Below are 19,112 nucleotides of genomic sequence, written 5' to 3'. Positions count from 1 at the left end.
TTTTTTTTTTTTTTGAGACAATATGTTGCTCTATCACCCAGGCTGGAGAGTGCAGTGGTGTAATCATAGCTCACTGCAGCCTCCAACTTCTGGGCTGAAGTGATCTTCCCACTTCAGCCTCTGGAGTAGCTAGGACTATAGGCATGTGTCACCATCCCTGGCTAATTTCTTTTTTGTGTGTGGAGATGGGATCTTGCTATGTTGTCCAGGCTGGTCTTTAACTCCTGGCCTCAAGCAATCCTCCTGCCTTAGTCTCCCAAAGCACTGGGTTTACAGGCATGAACCACCATGCTTGGCCATTTTTAAATTTTCTAGTAGTTGTATCAAAAAAAGAGAAACACATGAAATTAATCTTAATATTATATCTTATTAACCCCTATATCCAAAATAATATCATTTCTGCATACAAACATTACAGGTTAGATATTTCACACTCTTCTTTTCATGCTGTCCTCCCAGCCTGGCATGTTTTGCACCCTCTGCCTCAGTGTGGAGCGTCCACGGTTCCAGTGCTCCAGCGTCACCTGTGGCCTGTGGACGCTGTGTCGGGCAGCCCAGGTCTAGAGCGTGGAGCCTAGGACTGATCCCTTGGGCCAGTGGTGCTCAGCCATGGGCGTTGCTGTCCCCAGGGGACACTTGGCTATGTCTGGAGACATTCTTGGCTGCCAGGACCAGGGGTGCTGATGGCATCTAGTGTCTGGAGACCTACAATGCTGTTCCTCCCAAGAGAAGACCCTCAAATGTCAACGGTGTCAAGATGGAGAAATGCTGCCTTAGTGGATGGGCACTTATTAATCGCCTAGTGTGTACAGGGTGAGATCGGCAGGGCGTCCTTGGCATACAGCAGATTACACTCATGCAGAACGGCTCTGCTGCCAGCTCTGTGCTCACAGACGCCACCCCACGAGCTGTTCCATGACTACCGCCATTGACGGAGGCGGAGGTCGCAAAGCCAACAGGAGTGTGGACCCAGGACTCAAGTCCAGAATGTTCTTGGCCCCTGCACTGTCCTGCCCACCCACACCTGCCAGTCTCAATGTCACCCACCCTGGCTGCCTTCATACGACTGCCCCAGCCCTGCCCCTCGACGGGCACCGAGGCTATTCCCACTTATCCTCCTTTACGATTTCCTGCAGTGAATTTCCCAGGCAGACCTCCTCCGCCCATGAACCAGGGTTTCTGGATTAGGCACTGTGTGGCCCCTGATGAGTCACTGCACCGCTGTGCATCTGTTTCCTCCTCTGAAAAATGGGTATATGTCAGCCTGACTCCACAGGGTCACTCTGAAGACAAGGGCATCTGGCCCCTTATCATTCAAACATCCTCTTCCAGCCTTCCCTCACTCCAGCAAATGGCACCTCCAGACCCAAGCTGACTTGGAGCCAAACCCCTGGGGCCGCTTCCTGGGTCCAAAGCCCACCCAGCAGCTGACTGCTGCTCTCCATCCCACAGCCACGGCCCAGTCCAGGGCCCCATCCTCCCCCCACACGCACCCCCGCCTCCTCGGGGATCCCCGGGACGCCTGTCCTAGCCCCAAAAGGCCACTCTATGTCAGCCAGAGCCAGCTCTTCAGACAGGACCGTGGGGAGCCCTACAGATGCCGGTCCCGGCGGCCACTGTGTCTAGCACAGGCTCCTCCCTGACAGACCTCCACCTGCCTGAGTCCCCTCACCACACCCCCAGGCACGCAGGCTCACCCTGGTTCCAGTGACACGGAGCTATGAGATCATGGTGGGCTGAAATCAACAGACCAGGGGTTCCCAACCCAGGTGACTGCCCCCAGGGGATGCTGGGCAGTGTCCAAGGACACCTGTGGTCGTCACGACTGGGGGAGCTCCTGGCATGGAGTGAGTGGGGGCAGGGATGCCGCTAGGCACCCTGCAGTGGCCGGGACCGCCCCACCTGGGATGTCCACAGGGCCTGCGGAAGGCCCTGCAGTAGAGAGCCATCGGCTCTTCCTCTCACGGCTCCCCAGAAGCTCTGGGATCAATCATCCCCATGGGGCTGGCTCTGGGATCAACACTGTGTCTCCAGCCCCCCGGAAGCCCCTGGTGCCATCTTCCTTCCCTCCACCCATCAACTGCCATCCTGCCTGTAAAGCCAGGCCCCGCTTTGCCTCTTCCGTCCGGCACAGGAAGGGGACAGTGCACTCATGAGACCCCCCCACCCTGCCTGTGAGATGGGTCCTGGTGTCGGTGACACCTGTCCATCACTCACTTCTGTTGCTGGGCAACGCTCCATCCCATGAAGATGCCAGGATTTACTCGGAGCTTCTAGGCTGCTTCTAGCTCAGGACAACCGCAAATAATGCCGTGAACACATGTCGCTCTTGTTTTATGTATTTTTTTCTTTTTTTTTTTTTTTTTTTGAGACAGTTTCACTCTTGTCGCCAGGCTGGGGTGCAATGGCGTGATCTTGGCTCACCACAATCTCTGCCTCTCGGGCTCACACCATTCTCCTGCCTCAGCTTCCCGAGTAGCTGGGATTACAGGTGCCCGCCACCACGCCCAGCTAATTTTTGTATTTTTAGTAGAGATGGGGTTTCTCCATGTTGGTCAGGCTGGTCTCGAACTCCCGACCTCAAGTGATCTGCCCGCCTTGGCCTCCCAAAGTGCTGGGATTACAGGCGTGAGCCACCGCGCCCAGCCTCTTATTTTTGACACAGGGTCTCAGTCTGTGCTCAGGCTGGAGTGTGCAGTGACGTGACCACAGAAAGGAAACCTCAGGGCAGAGAGTTGGGACTTCACATACGGTGGCCAGGAAGGCCCCTGAAGAGGTGAAACGTTAGCAAAGGCCTGAAGGAAGTGAGGACCTCTAAGGGATGCCCAGCTGTGCAGACATCTACGGGATGTCTGGGGAGGGCACTGCTGCGCAAAGGCCCCGGCACAGGACCGCACCTGGCGAGGCGGAGGAGCAGTGAGGAGGCCAGGGTGGCTGCCGCGGGGTGAGGAGGGGAGAGCAGGAGGAGGGAGGGCGGGGCTGACCCAGCAGGTCGTGAAGGGCCCTGAGGACACGGAGAGGACACAGGGTTTTACCCTGAGCAAGGTGGGAGCCACGGAGGCCTCTGCTGGAGCAGAGGAGGGCACGGCCTGACTTGGGGCTGAAGGAATCGACTGCGGGTAGGAAGGTGGGGGTAGGGAAGCCCGGGGGAGGCGACCACACCAGCCCAGGTGGGCACCACGGGGCCTGGGCTGGGGGCTGCCGTGGGATGGTCAGGGGCGGGTGGGTTCTGGGCCTGTCTTGGAGGCAGAACTCACTCAGACACTGTGGGGTGGACGGGAGTGAGAGGGGGGAGGGTCCTGAAAGGCCGGATGCGACCTCAACCTGGAGGAAGACCTGCTGACCTGCTTAGTTGTTTATGGAGGGTCACTGCCGTGCTCTACCATGTAATACACGTACACACACACGCAGGTGCACGTTTACACCACGTGGGTGCGCACGCAGACGAGGCACACACAGGCACGCGCACGCACACACACACGCCCGCACAGCACACAGGCAGGTGAGCACACACACGCATGCACACATAGGAACACGAAGAGGCAGGAGCCGGGCGTGCCGGAGCCCCGTGGCGCCCTGGGCATCCCAAACACCGCCTGCGCAGACAGATGCACAGTGAGCACCTGCTGAGCCAGCGAGTGGAACGAAGCTCTACAATATAGTCCAGATGACGAACATGACTGCTGCGGCTGCTGCTGATCCAAGTCCCGCTGTTGTCTTCTCTAGAGACGAGGTCTCCCTCCGCCATCCCGGCTGGTGCGATCACAGCTCGCTGACGGTGGAGAAGGATGATCAGAGGATGATGGGAATGAGGCAGCCTCGACCTCCTGGGGTTAGCGATCCTCCCACCTCAGCCCCCTGAAGCACCGGGAGGGCAGGTGTGAGCCATGGTGCCAGCCCCAAGTTCCCGCCATTCTTTCCTAAAACACATCCTCGGGCTGTAGACGAGGCTGCGGCAGCTGGGAAGCAGCTCCCAGGAGCCCGGGTTCCTCCGACGACCTGCTGTTTCTGTGTCCCTGGCACACGGCACAGCAGGAGACGGGGAGGCCAGGTGTTTGTGGGTGCTGCTGCCGGCCCGTCCAGGGTCAGCTCGTGCCCCCCGCCTCCGCGATCGGCCACTCCCCACTTCCCTGAGGCTGCTCACTGCTGTTCTTTGTCCGGCGGCCAGCCCCGACTCAGACTCACGTGCCCTGGGGCTGCCCGCCCCTTTGTTCCCGGGAGACTCTAACAAGGAAGGCTTGTTCTTCCCGCGAGGACACAGAGAACCTGCCAGCTCCCCTCCATCCTCATCCAGAGAGAGCCCGCTGTCCCCGTGGGACAGTGAGGACAGGACCAGCTCTCAGGCTCTGCTGGGCACCCAGCCCATGCCTGGCAAGTCCTCATGTTACAGACGAGGACACCGAAGCTCAGAGGAAGGAAGGGCTTGTATTCTGAGGATTTGGGGGGCTGGAGAGGGGTCCTTGTGGGCTCTGCTGTAGCCTGCAAGGTCCTACACGCCCAGGTCCTTCCTGCCCTCTCTGGCTGCGTTGGTCCCTCCAGACTCAGCCTCTGCACTCACCGTACATTCTGCCTGGTACAGCCCGTCCAACTCCCTTCCCCTACGGGAAGGCCTTGATCAAATCTCTCCACCTCCAAGATCTTCCTTGGACCACTGATTGATTGATTGATTGATTGATTTTTGTTTCTTGTTGTAGTCTTGCTCTGTCGCCCAGGCTGGAGGGTAGGGGCACAATCTCAGCTCACTGCAACCTCCGCCTCGTGGGTTCAAGTGATTCTCCTGCCTCAGCCTCCCGAGTAGCTGGGATTACAGGCGCCCGTCACCACACCCAGCTAATTTTTGTATTTTTTAATAGAGATGGGGCCGGGCGCGGTGGCTCACACCTGTAATCCCAGCACTTTGGGAGGCCGAGTCGAGCAGATCACGAGGTCAGGAGATGGAGACCATCCTGGCTAACATGGTGAAACCCCGTCTCTACTAAAAATACAAAAAATTAGCCAGGCGTGGTGGCAGGCGCCTGTAGTCCCAGCTACACGGGAGGCTGAGGCAGAAGAATGACATGAACCCTGGAGGCAGAGCTTGCAGTGAGCTGAGATCATGCCACTGCACTCCAGCCTGGGCAGCAGAGCGAGACTCCATCTCAAAAAAAAAAGAAAAAGAAAAAAGAAAAGAAATAGAGATGGGGTTTCACCATGTTGGCCAGGCTGGTCTCAAACTCCTGACCTCAAGTGATCTGCCCACCTCAGCCTCCCAAAGTGCTGGGATTACAGGCGTGAGCCGCCATGCCTGGCCTATCAGGACCACAGATTTGATCCTGCAACCTGCCTATCGTCATGCTGCCTGCCCCCTTCCCTGCCTTTTCCTTCTTCCCAGCGGCACTTTCCACGCCTCACCTATTGCAGCAGGGCTGGAGCTGATCATGCCAGCTCCTGAGCCCACTGTGAGGTTCGCAGCGATCTGTGAGCTGGCTGGCTCACACTGGCAGCCAAGATGGGAGTCTTTACAACACGAGGTGGCGTGCGCTGCAAGTGAGAGCCTTCCGCCCCATTTCTCTGCACAGCACTGCCTCAGTATTATGCCCGGGGTTTATGGCATGACTCGCCCGGCTCCTGGTCTCTCTTCCCTGCTGCTCACTGGAATGGAAGCTCCTTCGGACTGAGGTCAGCCCACTTTGCACTCTGCTGTCTCCTTGGCACTTAAAACAGCGCTTGGCATACCGCAGGCACTCAATAAAGATGTGCTGGCCGGACGCATGACGTATGCCTGTGGTCCCAACACTTTGGGAGGCCGAGGCGGGAGGATCACTGGAACTCGGGAGGTGGAGATCACGCCACTGCGCTCCAGCCTGGGCCACAGAGCGAGACTGTGTCAAAATAACAAGCATGAGGCAGGGGGGGATCAGCTGAGGTCAGGAGTTTGAGACCAGCCTGCCCAACATGGTGAAACTCTGTTAAGGGAGACCACCCCTCATATTGTCTCATGCCCAATTTCTGCCTCCAAAGACGGAAGAAGTAAAAACTAAAAGGCAGAAATGAAATCCACAGGCACACAGCCCGGCACCACGCCCTGGGCCTGGTTAAAGATCGACCCCTGACCTAACTGGTCATGTTATCTACAGATTCCATGTAGATAGAAAAGCACTTTTGTATAGAAAAGCACTGTGAAAATCCCTGTCCTGTTCTGTTCCCATCACCGGTGCATGCAGCCCCCAGTCACGTACCCCCTGCTTGTTCAATCGATCACGACCCTCTCACACGCACCCCGAGTTGTGAGCCCTTAAAAGGGACAGGAATTGCTCACTCGGGGAGCTCAGCTCTTGAGACTGGAGTCTTGCCCACGGCCCCGGCCGAATAAACCCCTTCCTTCTTTAACTCGGTGTCTGAAGAGTTTTGTCTGCGGCTCTTCCTGCTACACTATCTCTACTAAAAATACAAAAAAAATCGGTGAGTGAGTCGACCATGGATCCAGCCTGGGGACAGAGGAACTGTCTCAAAAAAAAAAAAGACGGGGGGGCTCAGCCTGCCGAGGCAGGTGGATCATGAGGTCAGGAGATCGAGACCATCCTGGCTAACACGGTGAAACCCCGTCTCTACTAAAAATACAAAAAATTAGCCGGGCGTGGTGGCGGGCGCCTGTAGTCCCAGCTACTCGGGAGGCTGAGGCAGGAGAATGGCGTGAACCCGGGAGGCGGAGGTTGCAGTGGGCCGAGATCGCGCCACTGGACTCCAGCCTGGCGACAGAGCGAGACTCCGTAAATAAGTAAATCTGTGTGGAACTAACGAGCGCCCTCGTCCCTCGCGCTGCTGGGACTGACGTCCGGGCGCCCCCAACACAGCCATGGCCTCCCGGTGACCCCGACCCCGCGGAGCCGGCCGGAAGCCCGGCAGCCCCTAATCCAGAATCCGCGTCCCGGAACCTGGATCCCCGGCCCGGCCGTGCGGCCCCGACCCCCGCAGCGAGCCCAGCGCCGGGGAACGCGAGACGCCCGGGGACGACAGGCTCCCCGGGTGAACGGCCAGGCCTCCCCGGACCAGCGCGCCCGGCGACTTGCAGCGGGGACGCCCCCTCGGCCGCCCCGTGCCAGGCCCTACGCAAGGGCAGCCGGGGCGCCCCGCAGTGGGAACGCGAGGAGACCGACCACGTGGCGCTGCAGCCGCCAGGACTTCCGCGCCGCCCGCCCCGAGCCCTCATCAGCCCGCCGCGAACTCGGAGGACCGCGGGCTAGAGCGGCCCGGCCGGCGCGCAAAGCCTTGTGGGCCACACGCCCCGGCGCCCTGCGCCCCGCGGCATGGCGGGAGTTGTGGTCCGGCTGCGGGGGCGGCGCGGGGGCTGCCGGGAGCTGTGCGCGGGGCGGGTGCGGGCGCTGTGGCTGGGCCAGGGAGCTGCACCCGCGGAAAAGGAGGGGGAGCGGCTGGTCCGCTGCGCCCCGCGGGTCTAGAAGGTTGTCAGCAGGGACAGCGGCGCTCTGAGTGCTGAGCGCGACCCTGACCGGGAGCCCCTACCCTTGACCCACCCTCGCAGGCCGAGCCCCGACCTCTGACCCGCCCTCCCAGCCCGTGGCCCATCGGCCCGGCCGTGGACGCAGATCCCCGGCCCCGTTCCCTGCCCGGACGCCCCGGACCGGCTCCCCGCCCTCCCGGCGGAGCCGAGGGCCTTGACCCAGCCCTCATCCTCCCCGACCGTGCTCGATACAGCCCGGGTGGCCTGCGCCCAAAACAGCCTCCCCGGGGCCGTCGGGCCTGGGGGTGACCCTGCCCGGCCCCTGCGCTCCCCTCTTACAGCCAGGCCCGTCCTCCCGTCCCCTCCGCCCGCGGTTTCCCACACCCGGGTCCCGACGCGCCTGGCACCGGCCCAGGCCATCCTCGGGTGGGGCCGGCAGCGTCCCCGGCCTCCCCGCAACTCCAAGCCAGGATCGCCCCCTTCCCGGTCGTGACAACCACAGATGGCCCCAGATGCCAGGTTAGGGTTAGTGCCTCCTGGGGGCGGGATTACGGCCAGGGGAGAACCACCCTCCTAACCCCTTAGGAACCGCAGGGGCGGAGAGCGCGCTCGGGATGTCCAGCGCTCAGCGCAGGTTGGATGGAGATCGGAGAGCGAGTCGTCCTCAGAGGCCGCAGGCCTGCAGGCGAGAACCCTCCCAGCCAGCAGGCTGCGGCTCTGCCTGAACCCCAGGCCTGGGGAGCGCCCCGACCCAGGGCGAACACCCGTATTTGGCCCCTGCCCGGTGCTGAGAGAGGCCAGAGCGGCGTCCCCAGAAGTGGAGCGGTAGCCCCAGGTCCAGCGGCCACGGTAGAAAGAAGAAAAGAAATGGATGGTAATAAGTAAAATAAATCGTATGAAACATAAAACAAGGCCGGGCGCGGTGACTCACGCCTGTAATCCCAGGACTGTGGTAGGCCGAGGCAGGTGGAGCACCTGAGGTCAGGAGTTTGAGACCAGCCTGGCCAACGTGGCAAAACCTCGTCTCTACTAAAAATACAAAAATTAGCCGGGCGTGGTGACGCATGCCTGTGGTCCCAGCTACTTGAAAGGCTGACACAGTAGAATCACTTGAACCGGTGAGGTGGAGGTTGCAGTGAGCCGAGATCGCACCACTGCACTCCAGCCTGGGGGACAAGAGCGAAACTCCAGCTCAAAACAAAACAAAACAAAAAAAGAAACATAAAACAAAGATGTATCTTTATCTTATTTAATCCACTGTGTCTAAAATACTATCCTTTCGACTCATAAGCAATACTGAATACATGTTGAGATGCTGTACGCTGTTGACGCTGAGCGTTCAGAGCCCAGTGTGTATTTTGCACATTTGTGTCCATTTCTTATTTCTCACAGGAAATATTTCATCTGCACTTCAGGCCACTAAAGTTCTAGTTGGAAAAGTAGCTTCACAAACCCTCGCTGTTCCACAGGTTTTCCAATAGCTGCGTCTGTTTCTAAGCTGACATTCGCGTTAGAAAGGAAGCTTCAGGGCTGGGCGCATGATGCCTGTAATCCCAGCACTTTGGGAGGCCGAGGCGGGCAGATCACTTGAGGTGGGGAGTTCTAGACCAGCCTGACCCACATGGGGAAACCCCGTCTCTATTAAAAATACAAAAATTGGCCAGGCGTGGTGGCTCACGCCTGTAATCCCAGCACCTTGGGAGGCCGAGGCGGGCGGATCACCTGAGGTCAGGAGTTTGAGACTAGCCTGACCAATATGGTGAAACCCCGTCTCTACTAAAAATACAAAAGTTAGCCGGGCGTGGTGGCGGGTGCCTGTAGTCCCAGCTACCCCGGAGGCTGAGACAGAATTGCTTAAACCTGGGAGGCGGAGGTTGCAGTGAGCTGAGATCGTGCCACTGCACTCCAGCCTAGGCGACAGAGCAAGACTCCATCTCAAAAAAAAAAAAAAAGTCTACAAATACAAAAATTATCTGAGCATGGTGGCACAAGCCTATAATCCCAGCTACTCAGCAGGCTGAGGCGGGAGAATCGCTTGAACCCAAGAGGCGGAGGTTGCAGTGAGCCAAGATCGCACCACTGCACTCCAGCCTGGGTGACAGAGTGAGACTCTGTCTCAAAAAAAAAAGAGGGCTTTTAAAGAAACAGTTTAGTGACTTTTATGGTGTTTGCGACATCGTGCAAACACCAGCTCTCTAGCCTCAAACCCGGCGAGGGCGGTTCACAGACAATTTCAGTCTCTGGACCCAACGCCGTGTGGCTTGTGCCCTTCTAGCCTCCTGGCCCCTCGGGAGAGGCCTGTGCGGCTCCCGGCTGGGCCCCGTCTTCAAAGCAGCTTTTGAGTGGCCCTTTGACCCGTGAGACAGGGCTGTAGAAGCTGGGGTGAGCCTGGAGATGCCCCTGGGAGCACCAAGGCGTCAGAGCGGCTGACCACGGCCCCAAGCCTCGCCTCTCCCCTGGGCAGAGCCAGCCCCAAGCCAGCTCTCACCATAGTGTGCCTCCTGCCCCATGGACCCCCATCCCCCTAGACCCCTCCTGATTAGCTCAGGTGGGGCTGCCATGGAGACCACACCAGCATCATTGCCTGAGGCTCCATGTCCAATTTCCCGGGGGCTGCTGGGGACTGAGCACTGCCCCAGCCCCTCACCAGGCTGTCGTTGACCCCAGGGAGGCCTGTCAGCCCTGCCCAGGCTCAGTGACGTGGTCAGCTCGGCCAGCCTGTGGGGAGGGACTCCACTCAGACAAGGTTTCCTTCAGGGACCTGTGCCAGATGGGCCACGTGCCAGATGGGCCACGGAGAGATCCTTCCTCCTTTTTTTTTTTTTTTTTTTGAGACGAAGTCTTGCTCTGTCGCCCAGGCTGGAGTGCAGTGGCACAGTCTCAGCTCACTGCAAACTCTGCGTCCCAGGTTCAAGCCATTCTCCTGCCTCAGCCTCCTGAGTAGCTGGGACTACAGGTGCCCGCCACCACGCCCGGCTAGTTTTTTTTGTATTTTTAGTAGAGACGGAGTTTCACTGTGTTAGCGAGGATGGTCTCGATCTCCTGACCTCGTGATCCACCCGTCTTGGCCTCCCCAAGTGCTGGGATTACAGGTGTGAGCCACCGCGCCAGGTCGATCCTTCCTCCTTAAACCTGATGGGGAGCCAGACCCACCCCAGCGTGGGCTTCATGGCTACAACTCCACACGTACACACGTATGCACGCACACAGACACATGCACGTACACACACATGCACGCACGCACACACATGCACATGGCTACTCATTGAACCCCCTCCTGCAGCCTCCATCAATCTCATTCCTCTCCCCCCTCCTTGAGACCCTCAGGTCTGGGGTTCTTGGACACCGGCGCCCCCATGGCCCCTTCCCCTCCGGGCAACACAGTCGTCTGGAACGCTCCCTCGGCGGCTGTGGACAGGGAGGCCAGGATGTGGAGTCTGGGGCTGGTGGGACGGCTGGGACCCTCCATGGGAAGGGGGCTTCCTGAGGGAGGCCGCCGAGGACAATGCCGGGAAGGGGATTGATGTTGGGGGTGGGGTCGAGTCTCCCAAGGACAACAGGGAGGTTCCTGTTGCCGGCGGAAGATACCGTGCAGTCCCTTCCTGTGGGACCAGGACTCAGACCCAGGGGTCTCAGGGTCCTCCCCGGCCCTCAGGCCTCTGGCCCACCTCGGTCTCTCCATCCCTCTGCTTCTGCCTCTCTGTGTCTCTGTCTCTATCTCCCTGTGTCTCTCTGCCTTATCTCTCTCCCTCTGTGTCTCTGTCTCCCTGTGTCTCTCTTCCTCATCACTGTGTCTCTCCCTCTCTGCATCTCTGTCTCCCTGTGTCTCTGTCTCCCTGTGTCTCTGTCTCCCTGTGTCTCTCTGCCTTGTCTCTCTTCCTCGATCTGTCTCTGCCGCTCTGTGTCTCTGTCTCCCTCTCTGTGTCTCTGTCTCTATCTCCCCGTGTCTGTCTGCCTTGTCTCTCTTCCTTGCTGTCTCTGCCTCTCTGTGTCTCTGTCTCTCTCTCTCTCTGTCTCTGTGTCTCCCTCACCCCCGCCTTCCCCACCTCTGGCCGTCTAAACCTGCGGGTCCCTCTGCCTCTGGGAACCCTCCCTCCTCCTTCCTGTGTCCATCCCACCTGCCCTGTCCCCAGGGGGACCCCAGCTTTGTCGTGTCCCCGCCCCCACAAGCCTGTGGATGTAAGGGCTCGGCACATGGGGACTGTGAGTGGCATGATCACCACGCATGACCCAGCGGGCGGGCGCAGGACAGGGCCCTGGAGAGCTGGGACACACCCTGCAAGGGGCCGCGGCCCTCCTGGCGCCCAGTGGCCCTTCCCCACCTGCAGGAAGTGGGGTCAGGGGCTGGGAAACAGCCCATTCACCAGGCCTGCTGCCCCCCGCCCGGGTTAAGGGCCCAGCTTCCCGGGAAGGGCCTGCACCTCCGGCCTGGGGAGGGCCTCTTCTTGGAGTCTGCCTTCCGGTAAGGCCTTTCCCGGCACCAGCCTGGGCAGGAGGGGGATGGGGCCCAGGGAGACAGGGCTGTGAGGTCACACACCTGGGCCCTCACCTCCGAGGGGACTGTTTCCCCACCCCGGGCCTCAGTTTCCCTCCTCTAGACCTCAGTTTCTCTCCTTTGCACCCAGCCCCTCCTCTGACCCTCAGTTTCCCTCCTCAGCACCCAGCCCCTCCCCTGAGCCTCATTTTGCCTCCTCTGCACCCAGCCCCTCCCCTAGGCCTCAGTTTCCCTCCTTTGCACCCAGGCCCTCCCCTGGATCTCAGCCTCCTCTGATCCCAGCCTCTCCTCTGGGCCTCAGTTTCCCTCCTCTGGTCCCAGCCCTGCCCCTGGGCCTCAGTTTCCCTCCTCTGGTCCCAGACCCTCCTGTGGGCCTCAGTTTCCCTCCTCTGACAGGTAAGCCAATTGGCAATGCTTGGAACCACATGGACTGGCTGCTGCTTTTTATTCCATGCCCAGGGAAACAGGCACAGACAGACCCTGAGGTCATCAGGAATGCTCCATTATTTTATTCCCACGTGCCTGCGGTGCATGGGGTCCAGGGTCACAGGGACGGGCCCCTGGGTAGAGGGGAGCCAGCCATCACGACTGCCACCACAGGCCTTCATTGAGCTTGGAGGAGAGCACCCTGGAAACCACAGTGGAGGAGGGCGGGGGGTGAGGGGGTGGGCAGAACCTGGGTAAGGTGAGGAGCAGCCCGGGCAGAGGCCCAGAGGCCCTGGGAGGGTCCCGGTGGTGCAGGGGGGTAAACAAGCCACAAGTGGAAACAGAACGGGAAGCAGAACCGGAAGTGTGGGGGGCTTGGAGGGACAGATGGTGGATTCCAGTGTGTTTGGAAGCTGAGGTTCCCAGGACTCCCTGATGGCAGCTGTGAGTGGGGGCCCAGCCAGCATCCCTTCCAGATCCCTCTTGTGGACCGAGATCCAGGTCTCAGTGTAGACCAAGGAACAGAGGCAGTCCCGCCTCGGGCTCCAAGGCCCCAGCCAGGCCTGCTAGGTGGGCGGCCTCTGCCGTGTGATGGAAGGAAGCCAGGCTCAGAGATGGGGTGACTTGTCCCACGTCCTGGAGGGTCTCACAGCTCCCCCACGGCCAGGAGACTTCAGCCCAGGGGGCCTCCATCCCCAGCGACCTTCACCTGACCCCCAGGAGACCCCAGCGCACAAGACCCGGCCCGCAGCTCCGGAGCAGGGCGCGGCTGCTCTCCACCGCCCCTGTGCGGCCGCCCGGGAAAGTGCAGGCGGGCTGGGCGCGGTGGCTCATGCCTGTAATCTCCGCACTTTGGGAGGCCGAGGTGGGCGGATCACCTGAGGTCGCGAGTTCGAGGCCAGTCTGACCAACATGGAGAACGCCTGTCTCTACTAAAGATACAAAATTAACCAGGCGTGATGACACATGCCTGTAATCCTAGCTACTCGGGAGGCTGAGGCAGGAGACTCGCTTGAACCCGGGAGGCAGAGGTTGCAGTGAGCTGAGATCGCACCATTGCACTCCAGCCTGGGCAGCAAGAGCGAAACTCAAAAAAAAAAAGAAAAAGTGCAGGGGACCCGCCGTCGGGGCGGAGGCAGCGCTGCCCGGCCTCTGTCCCACTTCCATGCACTTGACCTCGACCCTCCGGCCTCCGTCTGCGATCTTCCCGTCCCAGAAAACGAGGCCTGGAACAGACCCAGACCTTCCTGCCCGCCCGTCCTGAGTGGCCCTGGGGCCCCCGCCCCATCTTTGGCCCCCAGCCCCTGCCTCTCTGCCGCCTCCAGGGTCGGGGGTCAGGCCGGGAAAGCCCCTTGGGAAGCCCCCGGGGAGCAGCTGGAGCGGGGTCGCGGGGCGGCGGGAAGGAGCGGGCGCCGCTATTTAAGCGGCTTCACCGCGGCCTCGGGACAGAGGGGACTGAGCATGGATTGGGGACTGGCCCTCCTGCTGGCGGGGCTTCTGGGGCTCCTCCTCGGTGAGCATGGGAGGGGGCGCGGGAGAGAGGAGTGAGTTAGGAGGGGGCTTAGGAGAGGGGAGGGGGCTCAGGAGAGTGGAGGGGGCGCAGGAGGGGGGAGGGGGCTCGGAGGAGGCAGGGGCTGAGAGGGGAAGTTGGGGGGCTCCGCGCGGCCCTCTGACCCGCAGCGAAACTGGCTCCAGGCAGCTGGGGTTTGGGGGACTGGGGCAGAGGCGGCGGTCGGGGCGGGGTTCAGGGACCGAGCCTGGGAGTCCGGGTAGCGGCGGGGCGGGGGTCCGGGGGTGGAGCGGAGGGTCCGGGAACCGGGCAGAGGCGGGACGGGGGTCCGGGGTGGAGCGGGACGCAGGGAGGGGTCGGGGCGGGGTCCGGGACTCCGCGCGGCTGAGCGAGAGCCGCGGTCGCCGCAGGCCAGTCTCTCCAGGTGAAGCCCCTGCAGGTGGAGCCCCCGGAGCCGGTGGTGGCCGTGGCCCTGGGCGCGTCGCGCCAGCTCACCTGCCGCCTGACCTGCTCCGACCGCGGGGCCGCGGTGCAGTGGCGGGGCCTGGACACCAGCCTGGGCGCGGTGCAGTCGGACACGGGCCGCAGCGTCCTCACCGTGCGCAACGCTTCGCTGTCGGCGGCCGGGACGCGCGTGTGCGTGGGCTCCTGCTGGGGCCGCACCTTCCAGCACACCGTGCAGCTCCTTGTGTACGGTAAGGCGTCCCCCCGCGCCCTGCCTCTCTCTGACCCTTGGACTCACGGCTCCTTCCCAACGCCACCTCTTCCTGGAAGCCTCCCAGATTGCGGGCCGGGTCCCGGGTCCAGGCGCAGCTCCCCGAACCCAGGTCCCCAGCCTTCGCCTCCCCCCAACTCACCCCAACCCTCCCAGGGCCGGCCCTGGCCCATTCTCCAGTCTATTCCAGCCTCCCAGGGTGGGGTCACGGGGCCTGGGTACAGGCCGTCCCCACTGCCTGTTCATCAGCAGCCCCCACGCATCCTTGGCCCCATCTCCAAGCCCCCTCCGGGCTCCGGCCCCTCCATCCCGTCCAGCCCTGACTCTGGGCTCAGCCCTCACCCCCGACCCTCCATCACAGCCTTCCCGGACCAGCTGACCGTCTCCCCGGCAGTCCTGGCGCCTGGTGACCCGGAGGTGGCCTGTACGGCCCACAAGGTCACGCCCGGGGACCCCAACGCGCTCTCCTTCTCCCTGCTCCTGGGGGGCCAGGAACTGGAGGGGGCGCAGGCCCTGGGTCCGGAGATGGAGGAAGAGGAGCCCCAGGAGGACGAGGACGTGCTGTTCAGGGTGACAGAGCGCTGGCGGCTGCCGCCCCTGGGGACCCCTGTCCCGCCCGCCCTCTACTGCCAGGCCACGATGAGGCTGCCCGGCTTGGAGCTCAGCCACCGCCAGGCCATCCCCGGTGAGTCCGCTCGGTGCCCTGGAGACCCACCCGCTCGCCAGCCTTGACAAGCACTTCGGGACGGGGGGCAGCACCTGTGCTGTGGGGCGCTGGGAGGACTGGATTCCCCCACGCAGCCAGAGCGACATTCATCAACTCAACGTGTATTACCCAGCACCTGCCCCGCAGCACAGGTCCCACCCCTTCCCTGCCCACAGCGCTCCGTGGCTCCTGCCTCGGGGTCAAAGCCCAAGTCCTCCCCGCCGCCCACGGGAACCTGCACGACCTGCCCTGTCCCCTTCCTGCCCTCCCTCCACCCTTTCCCCCCTCCTCATTCTACTCCAACCACACGGGCCTCCTCGCTGTTCCTCCAACACGCCAGGCGTGATCCTGCCCCGGGGCCTTTGCACGGCTGTGCCCTCTGCCTGGAATACCCTTCTTCCGGATCTTTCCACGGCTCTCTCCTCCCCTCAGGTCTCTGTAGAATGCTGCCTCCTCCGTGAGGCTTCCCTGGATTCCCGTTTAAAGGGTCAACCCCCGATCCTCAACGTGTACAAACATAGGCACACAAGCACACACGTGTACAAACAGACACACACACGTGTACAAACAGGCACACAAGCACACACGTGTACAGACACACACACGTGTACAAACAGGCACACAAGCACACACGTGTACAAACAGACACACACACGTGTACAAACAGGCACACAAGCACACACGTGTACAGACACACGTGTACAAACACGCACACAAGCACACGCGTGTACAAACAGACACACACACACACAAACGTGTACAAACATAGGCACACAAGCACACACGAGTAAAGACACACACACACGCGTACAAACACGCACACCCACACGCGCGTACAAACACGCACACGCGCGTACAAACAGGCACACCCACACGCGCGTACAAACAGGCACACACGCACACGCGCGTACAAACACCCACACGCGCGTACAAACAGGCACACACGCACACGTGCGTACAAACACGCACACGCGTGTGAGCCCCCTTTCCCTTCTGTTTTGTTTCTTGACACCTTGGATAACATCTGACATTCCCCAATCCCGTACATTCTCTGTCTTTTCCATGACCTTCTCCCACTGTGGCTCCCAAGGTGGGAATCATGTCTTGCGCACGGCTGTGTCCACAGAAGCTAAAACAGGCCTTGGTGCATAGCAGGTGCTCAATAAACCTTTGCGGAATGCTCGGATGAAGACATTTAACGTGGCCGGTGCCCAGGAGGTGCTCCCTTCGTGCCCTGTCCAATCCCAAAGCCCCTGCCAGCTTCTCCCACTAAAGAAAGAGAGATTTGTCCTCCCACGGGGCACCCTGATACCCATGTTAATGGACGTGAGGTCATGAGTTTCAAGCAAAGGGCTCCCGGGCATGGAGCAGAAGCTGGGAGACCCGGGAGGTCTTGGCGGTGAGGGTGGGGCTGGGGTGGGCAGAGAGGAGGCTGGATTTGAGGGATATTTTACAGAACACGGGCCCTCACGGGCCTCAGCCTCCCCATCAGTCCCACAGGGGATGGAGCAGAAGGCCAGGGCAGAAAGCCTCCAAGCAGCTCCTCTCTCCACACCAGCCTCCTCCCAACTCTGCTCCGTCCACAGCCCATCATAATGAACGCGGCACCCACTCACTCTCAGGGCAGCTCAAAGAGGTGACTCTCACCCCTTTGACAGTTGAGGAAACTGAGGCACGTGGAGATTAAGGAGCCTGCTGGGGTGATGTTGCCAGTGAGTGGGGGCCCTGCAATGCCCGGACTTCCATCCTGCACCCTGTGGTGCCTCAGTTTTCCCATCTGTCCAGTGGACTTCCCTGACCGTGGATCCTTTGTAAATTTCAGGGACCGTGGGGATTTCAAAGCACTTTATAAATTCTAGGCTTTAGGCTGGGCTCACGCCTGTAATCCCAGCACTTTGGGAGGCTGAGGTGGGTGGATTACCTGAGGTCAGGAGTTCAAGACCAGCCTGGCCAACATAGTGGAACCCCATCTCTATTAAAAATACAAAAATTAGACATGGCCAGGCGCGGTGGCTCATGCTTGTAATCCCAGCACTTTGGGAGGCCGAGGCGGGTAGATCACCTGAGGTTGGGAGTTGAAGGCCAGCCTGACCAACGTGGAGAAACCCCGTCTCTACTAAAAATACAAAATTAGCCGGGTGTGGTGGCGCATGCCTGTGATCTCAGCTCCAGAGGCTGAGGCAGGGGAATCGCTTGAACCTGGGAAGCAGAGGTTGTGGTGAGCTGAGATTTCGCCACTGCACTCCAGCCTGGGTAACAAGAGCAAAACTTCGTCTCAAAAAAAAAAAGAATAAATGGAAATGTGACTCACCAGAGTGGTCCAGGGAAGGGGCTTGGAGGGGTTCTGGTCCAAGCCCTTCATCCAGATGCGGAGACTGAGGCAGGAGAGGCAGGCCTGGGGCAGCAGAGAAAAAAAGCCCTCACTCTGTTTCCAGTCCTGCACGGCCCGACCTCCCCGGAACCTCCTGACACGACCTCCCCGGAACCTCCTGACACGACCTCCCCGGAGCTTCCCAACACAACCTCCCTGGAACCTCCTGACACGACCTCCCCGGAGACCACCTCCCAGCAGGGCTCCACACACAGCCCCAGGAGCCCAGGCTCCACCAGGACTTGCCGCCCTGAGATCTGCCAGGCTGGGCCCACGCAGGGAGAAGTGATCCCAACAGGCTGTGAGTTCTGGTCCCTGCAGGCAGGGAGGGTGGGAAGGGCTGGCAGCGAGAGGTTCCTTGGATGAAGACTTTAGACAAGAAATTGCCCTGCCCAGCCTCGGTTTCCCTATCTTTCCAGCCTCGGTTTCCCCGTCTGTCCAGCCTCAGTTTCCCCATCTTTCCAGCCTCGTTTTCCCCGTCTGTCCAGCCTCGGTTTCCCCGTCTCTCCAGCCTCGGTTTCCCCGTCTGCGGTTTCCCCGTCTGTCCAGCCTCAGTTTCCCCATCTTTCCAGCCTCGTTTTCCCCGTCTGTCCAGCCTCAGTTTCCCCATCTTTCCAGCCTCGGTTTCCCCATCTTTCCAGCCTCGGTTTTCCCGTCTCTCCAGCCTCGGTTTCCCCGTCTGTCCAGCCTCAGTTTCCCCATCTTTCCAGCCTCGGTTTCCCCATCTTTCCAGCCTCGGTTTTCCCGTCTCTCCAGCCTCGGTTTCCCCGTCTGTCCAGCCTCAGTTTCCCCATCTTTCCAGCCTCGTTTTCCCCGTCTGTCCAGCCTCAGTTTCCCCATCTTTCCAGCCTGGGTTTCCCCATCTTTCCAGCCTCGGTTTCCCCGTCTCTCCAGCCTCGGTTTCCCCGTCTGCCCAGCCTCGGTTTCCCCGTCTGCCCAGCCTCGGTTTCTCCGTCTCTCCAGGCTTGGTTTCCCCGTCTGCCCAGCCTCGGTTTCCCCGTCTGCCCAGCCTCGGTTTCCCCAACTTTCCAGCCTCGGTTTCCCCGTCTTTCCAGCCTCGGTTTCCCCGTCTGTCCAGCCTCGGTTTCCCCATCTGCCCAGCCTCGGTTTCCCCATCTTTCCAGCCTCGGTTTCCCCGTCTGCCCAGCCTCGGTTTCCCCGTCTGCCCAGCCTCAGTTTCCCCGTCTCTCCAGCCTCGGTTTCCCCATCTCTCCAGCCTCGGTTTCCCTGTCTGCCCAGCCTCGGTTTCCCCATCTGTCCAGCCTCAGTTTCCCCGTCTGTCCAGCCTTGGTTTCCCCATCTGTCCAGTGGGCTTCTCTTAACTGTGGGTCCTTTCTGTAAACCTCAGGGACTGTGTAGATGTCAAGGCACAGGCACTTGGTAAATTCTAAGCCTTGTAGACTAGAACAATCTTTGGAATACAAGCAGAAACAGAATGCGGCCACATAGCT

The 19,112-nt window shown here is 60.7% G+C and overlaps 1 protein-coding gene across 1 annotated transcript; it reads left to right on the top strand.

Annotated features, from left to right (window-relative positions):
• The first annotated feature begins 13,799 nt into the window (after positions 1-13,799).
• On the top strand, positions 13,800-18,155 carry MADCAM1 (mucosal vascular addressin cell adhesion molecule 1). The gene is made up of 4 exons (XM_032147626.2): positions 13,800-13,872; positions 14,280-14,564; positions 14,946-15,269; positions 17,726-18,155. The coding sequence occupies exons 1-4, from the start codon at positions 13,821-13,823 to the stop codon at positions 18,025-18,027; spliced, it is 963 nt and encodes a 320-aa protein (XP_032003517.1). The 5' UTR covers positions 13,800-13,820; the 3' UTR covers positions 18,028-18,155.
• Positions 18,156-19,112: the final 957 nt, after the last annotated feature.

The sequence above is a fragment of the Hylobates moloch genome, unplaced genomic scaffold, assembly GCF_009828535.3.
Source record: "Hylobates moloch isolate HMO894 unplaced genomic scaffold, HMol_V3 SCAFFOLD_512, whole genome shotgun sequence".
NCBI lineage: Eukaryota > Metazoa > Chordata > Mammalia > Primates > Hylobatidae > Hylobates > Hylobates moloch.
This window is presented reverse-complemented; position numbering and strand designations above follow the sequence as displayed.

Bases quoted from the DNA above. Each gene is read 5' to 3' on its own strand.
- MADCAM1 (XM_032147626.2), top strand. From the start codon at position 13,821: ATGGATTGGGGACTGGCCCTCCTGCTGGCGGGGCTTCTGGGGCTCCTC. The intron at 13,873-14,279 runs GTGAGCATGGGA...CGGTCGCCGCAG, and splicing joins GCTTCTGGGGCTCCTCCTCG to GCCAGTCTCTCCAGGTGAAG. The intron at 15,270-17,725 runs GTGAGTCCGCTC...CTCTGTTTCCAG, and splicing joins CCACCGCCAGGCCATCCCCG to TCCTGCACGGCCCGACCTCC.